An 11,122-nucleotide genomic window follows, 5' to 3' on the forward strand; every position below is an offset into this window, starting at 1 on the left:
GACAACCTTGTAACGTGGCTTGATTCGTGCATCCTCTACCAAAATTCACAGTGGGTGCGAGACACTGTGTCTTGTAAGCCTCTCCAGGTATGTGTGTGTATGTATGTACAGTGCCTTGCGAAAGTATTCGGCCCCCTTGAACTTTGCAACCTTTTGCCACATTTCAGGCTTCAAACATAAAGATATAAAACTGTATTTTTTTGTGAAGAATCAACAACAAGTGGGACACAATCATGAAGTGGAACGACATTTATTGGATATTTCAAACTTTTTTAACAAATCAAAAACTGAAAAATTGGGCGTACAAAATTATTCAGCCCCTTTACTTTCAGTGCAGCAAACTCTCTCCAGAAGTTCAGTGAGGATCTCTGAATGATCCAATGTTGACCTAAATGACTAATGATGATAAATACAATCCACCTGTGTGTAATCAAGTCTCCGTATAAATGCACCTGCCCTGTGATAGTCTCAGAGGTCCGTCAAAAGCGTCAAAAGCATCATGAAGAACAAGGAACACACCAGGCAGGTCCGAGATACTGTTGTGAAGAAGTTTAAAGCCGGATTTGGATACAAAAAGATTTCCCAAGCTTTAAACATCCCAAGGAGCACTGTGCAAGCGATAATATTGAAATGGAAGGAGTATCAGACCACTGCAAATCTACCAAGACCTGGCTGTCCCTCTAAACTTTCAGCTCATACAAGGAGAAGACTGATCAGAGATGCAGCCAAGAGGCCCATGATCACTCTGGATGAACTGCAGAGATCTACAGCTGAGGTGGGAGACTCTGTCCATAGGACAACAATCAGTCGTATATTGCACAAATCTGGCCTTTATGGAAGAGTGGCAAGAAGAAAGCCATTTCTTAAAGATATCCATAAAAAGTGTCGTTTAAAGTTTGCCACAAGCCACCTGGGAGACACACCAAACATGTGGAAGAAGGTGCTCTGGTCAGATGAAACCAAAATTGAACTTTTTGGCAACAATGCAAAACGTTATGTTTGGCGTAAAAGCAACACAGCTAAACACACCATCCCCACTGTCAAACATGGTGGTGGCAGCATCATGGTTTGGGCCTGCTTTTCTTCAGCAGGGACAGGGAAGATGGTTAAAATTGATGGGAAGATGGATGGAGCCAAATACAGGACCATTCTGGAAGAAAACCTGATGGAGTCTGCAAAAGACCTGAGACTGGGACGGAGATTTGTCTTCCAAAAAGACAATGATCCAAAACATAAAGCAAAATCTACAATGGAATGGTTCAAAAATAAACATATCCAGGTGTTAGAATGGCCAAGTCAAAGTCCAGACCTGAATCCAATCGAGAATCTGTGGAAATAACTGAAAACTGCTGTTCACAAATGCTCTCCATCCAACCTCACTGAGCTCGAGCTGTTTTGCAAGGAGGAATGGGAAAAAATGTCAGTCTCTCGATGTGCAAAACTGATAGAGACATACCCCAAGCGACTTACAGCTGTAATCGCAGCAAGAGGTGGCGCTACAAAGTATTAACTTAAGGGGGCTGAATAATTTTGCACGCCCAATTTTTCAGTTTTTGATTTGTTAAAAAAGTTTGAAATATCCAATAAATGTCGTTCCACTTCATGATTATGTCCCACTTGTTGTTGATTCTTCACAAAAAAATACAGTTTTATATCTTTATGTTTGAAGCCTGAAATGTGTCAAAAGGTCGCAAAGTTCAAGGGGGCCGAATACTTTCGCAAGGCACTGTATGTATCTCAGTCATAGCAAGTACAAATATCTGTAATCGTCACTGAAAATGTTGTTGTCATTAAGGATACATTGGTCGTCAAAATAATTGTAATTACAACACAATATTTCTAAATAGCGCCAATATATTACTGACATAATCACGGTATCTCCATGCAGTAATAGTCTCAAAATATGTTAATGCGTACCAACTAGTATTCAAAAGGTTTTTGGCACTCCAAAAATGCAGTATAGTACTGCATTCTGAATTACTGTAAATTACTGGCAGCAATTTGCCAGTAAGTTACTGTTGAGTTTCAGGACAACGTTTGTAGAATTCCTACAACACAATATATTACCATATTCTGTGGGGGTATAGCATTCTCACTCACGGGCGCAACAAATATGGCCTCTTACAAGGCACACCTTAAAATATGTTAATGAGCGAGAGACTCTTTGCCCAAACATTTTCCCACAATGCACCATAATGATTACTGTAAAACACATTTACGGTATTTTACTGTGCATTCGACAGTGTATTACTTACTGCTAAAATTACAGAAAAGTCTTACAGTGTGCAGTAAAACAAATGTATTTTATTTTACTGTGTGTTCTACTGTTGATTAATACTGTAAGTTATTGTTAAATTGCAAAAACAGCTAAATCTGTATTGTAGTGCTTAGACAAAGGAACTAAATACAGATGCAATGCAGAAAATGTAAAGTGTGTAGTGTATTTTGAGGTTTAAAAAAGCCTCCGGAGGGGCGCAGCGGTCTAGGGCACTGCCTCGCAGTGCTTGAGGCGTCACTACAGACCCGGGTTCGATCCCAGGCTGTGTCATAACCGGCCATGACCAGGAGTCCCATAGGGCGTGCCACAATTGGCCCAGCATTATCCGGGTTATGGGAGGGTTTGGCTGGGGGTGGCTTTGCTTGGCTCATTGTGCTCTAGCGTCTCCTTGTGGCAGGCCGGGCGCCTGCAGGCTGACTCCAGTTGTCAGTTGAATGACACATTGGTGGGCTGGCTTCCGGGTTAAGCGGGCGGGTGTTAACAAGCGCTGTTAGGCGGGTCATGTTTCGGAGGAAGCATGACTTGACCTTCGTCTCTCCTGAGCACGTTAGGGAGTTGCAGCGATAAGAGAAGATCGCAATTGGATATCATTGGGGGTAAAATACAACAAATAAAAGGCTCCTGAAGTTTGTCATTTCCAAGTTTGTCATTTGTCATTTTTAAATTTCAGACTTGACTTTCCCTTACGAAAAATGTATTAATCCCTACCAAAAATGTCAATTAAATATAAAACACATAATAACAAAAATGTCTTGTTGCTGCAGGATTATTTACCTGCTGTAGCAAACTGGCTCAAATTAAGATGCTACATCTGTGTAGACACAGGCTCTTTAAATAATTGGGTTTTCCTCTAAGGACCATGACAGTAAATCTCCACATGGAAAGATACCTTCCTCTATCTCTTCCTCCTTCTCTCAGCGGGGATTTCGAAGAGAGTTGAAGGAAAGAGAGAGAAGAAGTGAAGGGCAGACAGAAAGATAGAGAAAGGCTTTCTGTGTGAGTGACCTTGTCAAGGTTCCAGGTCAGGATTAGGTAACTGTTTCTCTGTGCCAGGGGAATATCCTCCCTCTTCACTGCACTCTCACTTTGCCCCCTGGTGGGATAACACAGCATGACCTTGCTGTCCTGCCACGACCATGATACGTTACCACAGTTCAACTTACTCTGAGTTGTGTAATGTGGCTCAAATTGTGTGTGGGTTTGACTAGGTAAGGTGTCTGGGTGTGTTTCTGACACAGTCACACGGACTGTACCATCTCTCTGTCTCCCCAGTAGGAACACCCCATCTACCCCATCCAGTAACCTCAGCCCTCCACTCTCCCTCTTTCTCTCCCTCCCCCCGGGTAACTGGACCCAGAGGCCCCCGGAGGCCCTTTTTGTGCCTGGAGGAGAGGCTTGGTGCTGGCTCGCCTGCTGAAGAGAGAGAGGATGGTCAGAGAGCAGGATGGAGAGAAGGATAAAGATGTGGGAGGAGAGAAAGAGGCGGAGCTGCATCTGGACGCTTTGTCGCCTACGTCTCGGATCTACCTGCACCTGCAAATCTCCTGGAACAGTTACATTATAGTGAGTCATTCACTGTGTGTGTGTGTGTGTGTGTGTGTGTGTGTGTGTGTGTGTGTGTGTGTGTGTGTGTGTGTGTGTGTGTGTGTGTGTGTGTGTGTGTGTGTGTGTGTGTGTTACAATGTCGCAGTAACGTGTGTGTATGTTGTTGTTTTTCCTCCAGAGGTCGACGTTGCTGTTGGACCCCCTCTACAGAAGGAGATGCAATGTCATGTTGAACACCTCAACACAGAAACAACCCCCAATTAGGTACTTTCCAATACTGTTCCCCAAATCAGCCAACATGTTGTTCCATGGTCACTCACTCCCTTGTCGGTGTGTAGTTGGGAGCGTACAGCCCACCTGTTCCTCCAGCTGAGTGGTGATTTGCTTGAGGAGGGCATCAGTCTGGAGAGCCTATATCTGCTCCTCCAGGAGCTCTGCAATGCAGAATCACCTGCAGGAAACTCTTCTGGAGGGTGAGATCACAGGGATCTTTGTGTGTGTGTGTTTGTTTCTGTGACTTTCTGTGTCCTGCTTTCTCCATACATAACTGTGTGTGTGTTAGTCCAATGACATGTTTCCATTCCTGGTGCGGATGCTGGAACAGGCTGGAGACCAATACAGCAGACAGCCTACTGTGAGTGACACTGTGTGTGTGTGGGTGTGTGTGAGCACAAAGCTGACAGCCTACTGTGAGTGACACTGTGTGTGTGGGTGTGTGTGAGCACAAAGCTGACAGCCTACTGTGAGTGACACTGTGTGTGTGGGTGTGTGTGAGCACAAAGCTGACAGCCTACTGTGAGTGACACTGTGTGGGTGTGTGTGAGCACAATGCTGACAGCCTACTGTGAGTGACACTGTGTGTGTGTGGGTGTGTGTGAGCACAAAGCTGACAGCCTACTGTGAGTGACACTGTGTGTGTGTGGGTGTTTGTGAGCACAAAGCTGACAGCCTACTTTGAGTGACACTGTGTGTGTGTGGGTGTGTGTGAGCACAAAGCTGACAGCCTACTTTGAGTGACACTGTGTGTGTGTGGGTGTGTGTAAGCACAAAGCTGACAGCCTACTGTGAGTGACTACAGTGATCCTTGGTTAAGACTCCCTGTTATCTTTCATAACATGACCACCGTCACTTGAACAGGTTTAGCAGAGTGCCACTGTGAAACACCGGAGTGTGGATTAACTAAGGAACCCAGCTGGGTTTTCTTTGGGGGTTTTAAGCAGCTTTGTCTTTATGCAACTAGATTAGGGGTTTAATGTGGATCGCTGTGTCGCTACTACACTACTACACTGTTACGTAGGTCAGGTTAGGTGACAGGTGACAAGTCTCACTAGCCCCCTCCAGTGGTAAAGAATATAAATGTTAAACTCCATCATACCTGTTCTCAAAATGGGTTTATCTCGGACCCTAACCCTCTTTGTCTCCTGTGTCCAGGCTGTGTACTCTGATCGCTCAGATCCTGGCCTTGACGTTCAGGGATCGAGCAGGCTCGACTCAACATGCTTACGGTCAAGCAGTGAGTACACACACACATTCTCTCCTTCCTTCCCTCTCTGTTTCTTTGTCTCGCGCTCTTCCTTGATATCATAGAAGTACAGTTGGAGTCAGAATTTTACATACACCTCAGCCAAATACATTTAAACTCAGTTTTTCACTATCCCTGACATTTAATCCTAGTAAAAATTCCCTGTTTTAGGTCGGTTAGGATCACCACTTTATTTTAAGAATGTGACATGTCAGAATAATAGTAGAGAGAAGGATTTATTTCAGCTTTTATTTCTTTCATCACATTCCCAGTGGGTCAGAAGTTTACATACACTCAATTAGTATTTGGTAGCATTACCTTTAAATTGTTTAACTTGGGTCAAACGTTTTGGATAGCCTTCCACAAGCTTCCCACAATAAGTTGGGTGAATTTTGGCCCATTCCTCCTGACAGAGCTGGTGTAACTGAGTCAGGTTTGTAGACCTCCTTGCTCGCACACGCTTTTTCAGTTCAGCCCACAAATGTTCTATAGGATTGAGGTCAGGGCTTTGTGATAGCCACTCCAATACCTTGACTTTGTTGTCCTTAAGCCATTTTGCCACAACTTTGTAAGTATGCTTGGGGTCATTGTCCATTTGGAAGACCCAATTGCGACCAATCTTTAACTTCCTGACTGATGTCTTGAGATGTTGATTCAATATATCCACATAATATTCCTCCTCATGATGCTATCTATTTTGTGAAGTGCACCAGTCCCTCCTGCAGCAAAGCACCCCCACAACATGATGCTGCCACCCCCGTTCTTTACGGTTGGGATGTTGTTCTTCAGCTTGCAAGCATCCCCCTTTTTCCTCCAAACGTAACGATGGTCATTATGGCCAAACAGTTTTTGTTTCATCAGACCAGAGGACATTTCTCCAAAAAGTACCATCTTTGTCCCCATGTGCAGTTGCAAACCGTAGTCTGGCTTTTTTTAATGGCGGTTTTGGTGCAGTGGCTTCTTCCTTGCTGAGTGGCATTTCACTTCGATATAGGACTCATTTTTACTGTGGATATAGATACTTTTGTACCTGTTTCCTCCAGCATCTTCACAAGGTCCTTTGCTGTTGTTCTGGGATTGATTTGCACTTTCGCACCAAAGTACGTTCATCTTTAGGAGACAGAACGCGTCTCCTTCCTGAGCGGTATGACGGCTGCATGGTCCCATGGTGTTTATACTTGCATACTATTGTTTGTACAGATGAATGTGGTACCTTCAGGTGTTTGGAAATTGCTCCCAAGGATGAACCAGACTTGTAGAGGTATACCATTTTTTTCTGAGGTCTTAGCTGATTTCTTTTGATTTTCCCATGATGTCAAGCAAAGAGGCACTGAGTTTGAAGGTAGGCCTTGAAATACATCCACAGGTACACCTCTAATTGACTAAAATGATGTCAATTAGCCTATCAGAAGCTTGTAAAGCCATGACATAATTTTCTGGATTTTTTCAAGCTGTTTAAAGGCACAGTCAACTTAGTGTATGTAAACTTCTGACCCACTGGAATTGTGGTACAGTGAATTATAAGTGAAATAATCTGTCTGTAAACAATTGTTGGAATAATTACTTGTGTCATGCACAAAGTAGATGCCCTAACCGACTTGCCAAAACTATAGTTTGTTAACCAGGAATTTTTTGGAGTGGTTATAATGTCTTCCATCTGGTATGGTATTCTCTTGCAGGTAATATGTGAAGCGGCCTTGTGTAGAGGAGAAGTTGACCCCCGATTACCCATCAGCCAGCCTGATTTTCGCCTTGTCTCTCAACTGCTTGGACTTATCATACAGAATTCCTGACCACAAACACTACATGCATTTCCTTGATTCATAGACAGACGTACTTATTCTCATGTGTTTTTAGAATTATACTGTATATCAGGGTTTCACAAACTATAGGTCGGGACTTAAAGTGGGCCCTGTGCATGTGAGATGTGGTTAGTGAGATATGAGAATACATCTACAATCACACTGTATTTCTTAATTTGGGTCGTTGGAGGACAATTTGGGTCACAGAGGAAGGTCAACTGGACCTATACTCTATTAAAAACTCTCACAGACATAGGGACAGGACATTGCTCTGGGAAAGTGTACCTTTGTCTGAGTGGTGTGTGGTTTCTGAAGGACCTTAGAAGTTTCCCTCCTGTGTGGTTGGGTACTGTACATACTTGTGTTTATGTCTTTGCACTTGGTGAGATGTACGATGCGAGGCATCTCACTCTTCTCTTCTCTCCTACACACGGCCTTGTTCTCAGGTTAACTGTCATGTAAATGGCAGTCAGAATGGTCAGATTGGTCGCAATAAAATGTATGAATTTAATCAAGGTACTGCACATCTCACTTTCTAGGATATTCAGCTTACACTAGAAATAATAAATGTTCCACTTGTTGAGCAAAAGGCATGTTCTACCGATGTACCTTATTACTGATATAGGCCTACTGATTTGTAAGACCTTGTGTGCAGTATTTACTTAGACACATTATCGTTTTGATTCAGAATTGAATGCATTTATTTAGATTTGATTGTGTATCATCATCTTACTCTCTGTGAGCGAAGGATTGTAACCAAAGGTTTTCTAGAACTCGACCTTGGTAAATGGCCTAAAATAAAGTTACTATCCAGCTCTATTGTTTATATCTTGTGTCGTCCAGCTTCACGGGAGACAACATCCATAATATTTGGAAATAAAACCTATATGTTATGTCATGTCCCCCACATATATAATACTTCATCATCAACTTAACATGTTTTATTTTAAAGTATTTGATCCAGCCCCCAGTATCAGCGGAACTTTCCTATTGCCTTCTACAATGAATCACGGACTTATATTAGCGACGGACCGGAAGCAGCGTGCACTTAAGGATTTCGGTTACTGCATCATGTAAGTTGAATTAACTTACTGTATGTCCTTAGATATCAATGATGATAAACAACAACAAGCATGCTAATATTTTGTAGGATAAGTGTACTTTTTATGGCAGTTTATGTCTCGGCCCTATTATTATCTATCTATTCACTCGCATTGCAACTAATGTAGCGTGCTAGCTGGGCATGACTGTAACATCAGTAGATGTTACAATGTAGCGTTAGCAACCATTTACCCATGGTTATAATGCGATACAATTTATCTTTATGGAGACAATGTAAGTTAGCTAGACCTATTTCAAGCAGCAGTCCGTATTATTATTGTCTTCGATTGTAGCTAGCTAGCTAGGTATTTGAATAATGATAGCTAGATACCCACTGGGACAGCTAACCAAATATGACAGGTGTGACTATAGAAGAAAGACAATTGTGTCCATGTAACTTGCTGGCTGTTAGTCAGGATTAAAGCTCTAACTAATGCTCATAGCCTCATCTTGAGATGAAGTCAACTCGATACTCTTTCTTACAGTCTGTCTACTTTACTATCATACAGTCCGTCCAGCAAACAACGAGGATGTTGAGAAACGGAGCAGCACAGGTAAGTGTGCAACACAAATACTCCAGCTGTTCCCCCTTAATCGCTACTCTACTTTACTTTTGTGGCCGTGGCTCCTTGGCTGACTGTAGTGTGTCTTTATGCATCTCCCCTGCAGGTTTTCAGACAGCTGGTCAGACACCAGTCTACAGACACCAGCCTGATCCTGGAGAGATGTGAGTATAGACCGTCAGGGCACTTTCTCAGGTTTCTCATCTATCGAACACAAACAGCCCAGACCAGCTGATGTCTGTCCGCTCCTCTGTCTTCCCCCATTAGCTTTGACGTGTGTACACCTTAATGTCTTCCCCCCCCCACACACACACAGCGATTAACCGTGTTCAGCTGCTGGGCCGCGTGGGGCAGGACCCTGTCATGAGACAGGTGGAGGGACGGAACCCCGTTACCATCTTCTCCATGGCAACCAACGAGATGTGGCGCTCCGGGGACGTGGAGACGTCTCCCGCAGGAGATGTCAGCCAGAAGACGACGTGGCATCGTGTGTCAATCTTCAAGCCTGGTCTGAGGGATGTGGCGTACCAGTATGTCAAGAAAGGGTATGTGTGTTTTTCACTCTGTGTTCCCCTGGATACTGTGGGTTGTCAATTTCTCGGGCTTAGTTTCTATTTCTCTGGGGACTAGTAGCCTGATAACTTAAACTTTTTCTGTCTTATCTACTTATTTCTAGAAGTATCATCCTTGTGTTTATTGCAAAGACAACTGGTCTTATAACAATCCGCGGAAAACATCAGTAACACATTCCTTGGTTCTGTGTGCCCCCTGTTGTAGGTCGAGGGTTCTGGTGGAGGGGAAGTTGGACTACGGGGAGTACGTAGACAAGAACAACGTCAGACGCCAGGCTACCACCATCATCGCAGGTGAGAGAGGGGAACACGCACTCAGACACATTTCACATTCACTGGCATTTGATATTTTCATAACAATTAAACATGTCATTATTTTCCATTCTACAGACAACATTGTATTTTTAAGCGACAACATTCGAGGGAAGGATCAATGAGGGATGTGGCGATCTTCATCTAGGAGGAAGACTGAAGCTCTTTCTGTGTAGCTACTCTATTGTCTATATATTAACTGACCGTGGAAGAAGCTGTGTGCCTGCTATCTAAATGGGACAGAACACAGTGTAACACCTCTCTGTTGATTGTAGTGAATGATAGAGGACTGTCTGTCCCACTATGACGTCGGTGAGCGCACGTGCAGCGCCATTGAGGCCATCTCCATTTTGAAGTAGTCAATTTTCTTATACTACTTCTATGAGTTGGTAAACAAACTGAAATGGTTCATACTGCCAACTGTAATGCGTTGTTTGAACAGGTGTAAAGCCAAGTGGAGATTTACTGCCACCTGCAGTTATGGAATGTTCGCTCGTGAGAATAATTCATTGGCTGATGCCCTGGATGGAATTATGTGATCCTTCCTTAACCCATAGGAGGTACCACCCAGTTGACTACTTCAAAATGGTGAAAGTCCTCAATGGCACTGCCCATGCTAAAACATGCTTATGGTTACTAAAGTCCTCTCATTCTCTGAGCGCGCCAGAGTATACCTAGACATGGGGTCACATGTATGTATTCTATCCCCCAAAATGTTTGTTACTACTGTATAATCTTAGTTTACGTCCATTTGCGCTACTCTTGTTGCAGTACTACTAATGGAACTGCTGTTCAAAGCAGAGCGAAGGATCAGGCCTTAAAGGTGAGCAGTTAGTTGTTTTCCCAGAGAAGCCAGATAACAGATGAGAGAAATAAATGGGTGATGTGTGACTGACTCTCATCCACATAATGCTGTACCCCAAACTAGGATTATGTGCCAGTTTCAAATAGAATGTTATACCACCTGTTTTCATCTCAGCATGTCTTTCTGTTCTATTTTAAAGATAGATTGAAACTTGTAACTATTTGTTTAGTTTTGGTTTCATTCCACCTTAGTTTTTTTTCCCCTTCCTGAAATCACCAGATTCTCATCTCAATTCTGTCTGGGCAAAGTTTGTACTCATGTTGTTTAATGTACTTGTATGTATCATGTAGGTAGAATATATTTTTTTTTCTCCAGTACTTTAGCCTCTTAATTTCAATATCCACACATTAGTGGAATATGTTTCTTAGCAGAATGTCCTCTTTGACCTGTTCCTTGGCAGACCACTCGGGAATTTCAGAAAAAGTTAAGTTATTGCAGCAGAAAGTTGGCTACTCAAACGCTTATTTTTTAAGAGCTTTAACTTGATTGGTTGATTTGCATTCCAGGGAGGCCGTGTTTAGAATGAAGAATTCTTGTCTTTCTCTGATTTGTTACAAAACAT

General features: G+C 43.1%; 1 protein-coding gene and 1 long non-coding RNA gene across 3 annotated transcripts; both read left to right on the top strand.

Annotated features, from left to right (window-relative positions):
• The first annotated feature begins 3,550 nt into the window (after positions 1–3,550).
• Positions 3,551–7,964, top strand: LOC110500214 (uncharacterized). The gene is made up of 3 exons (XR_016490225.1): positions 3,551–3,841; positions 4,002–5,336; positions 7,025–7,964. It is a non-coding gene; the product is annotated as an uncharacterized LOC110500214 (long non-coding RNA).
• A 164-nt stretch (positions 7,965–8,128) lies between these two features.
• Positions 8,129–10,877, top strand: LOC110500213 (single-stranded DNA-binding protein, mitochondrial). Of its 2 annotated transcripts, none has more exons than XM_021577430.3 (6): positions 8,129–8,220; positions 8,734–8,802; positions 8,918–8,975; positions 9,128–9,356; positions 9,589–9,677; positions 9,774–10,877. In XM_021577430.3, exons 2-6 carry the CDS (start codon positions 8,779–8,781, stop codon positions 9,818–9,820), a joined length of 447 nt encoding a protein of 148 aa, XP_021433105.1. In that variant the 5' UTR covers positions 8,129–8,220; positions 8,734–8,778; the 3' UTR covers positions 9,821–10,877. The 2 variants fall into 2 exon arrangements, with proteins under 2 accessions (XP_021433105.1, XP_021433106.1); XM_021577431.3 differs by having other exon boundaries at positions 8,145–8,220; positions 8,758–8,802.
• Positions 10,878–11,122: the final 245 nt, after the last annotated feature.

This window comes from Oncorhynchus mykiss, chromosome 21, assembly GCF_057628025.1.
Source record: "Oncorhynchus mykiss isolate SJ-2025 chromosome 21, ASM5762802v1, whole genome shotgun sequence".
Classification (NCBI taxonomy): Eukaryota; Metazoa; Chordata; class Actinopteri; order Salmoniformes; family Salmonidae; genus Oncorhynchus; species Oncorhynchus mykiss.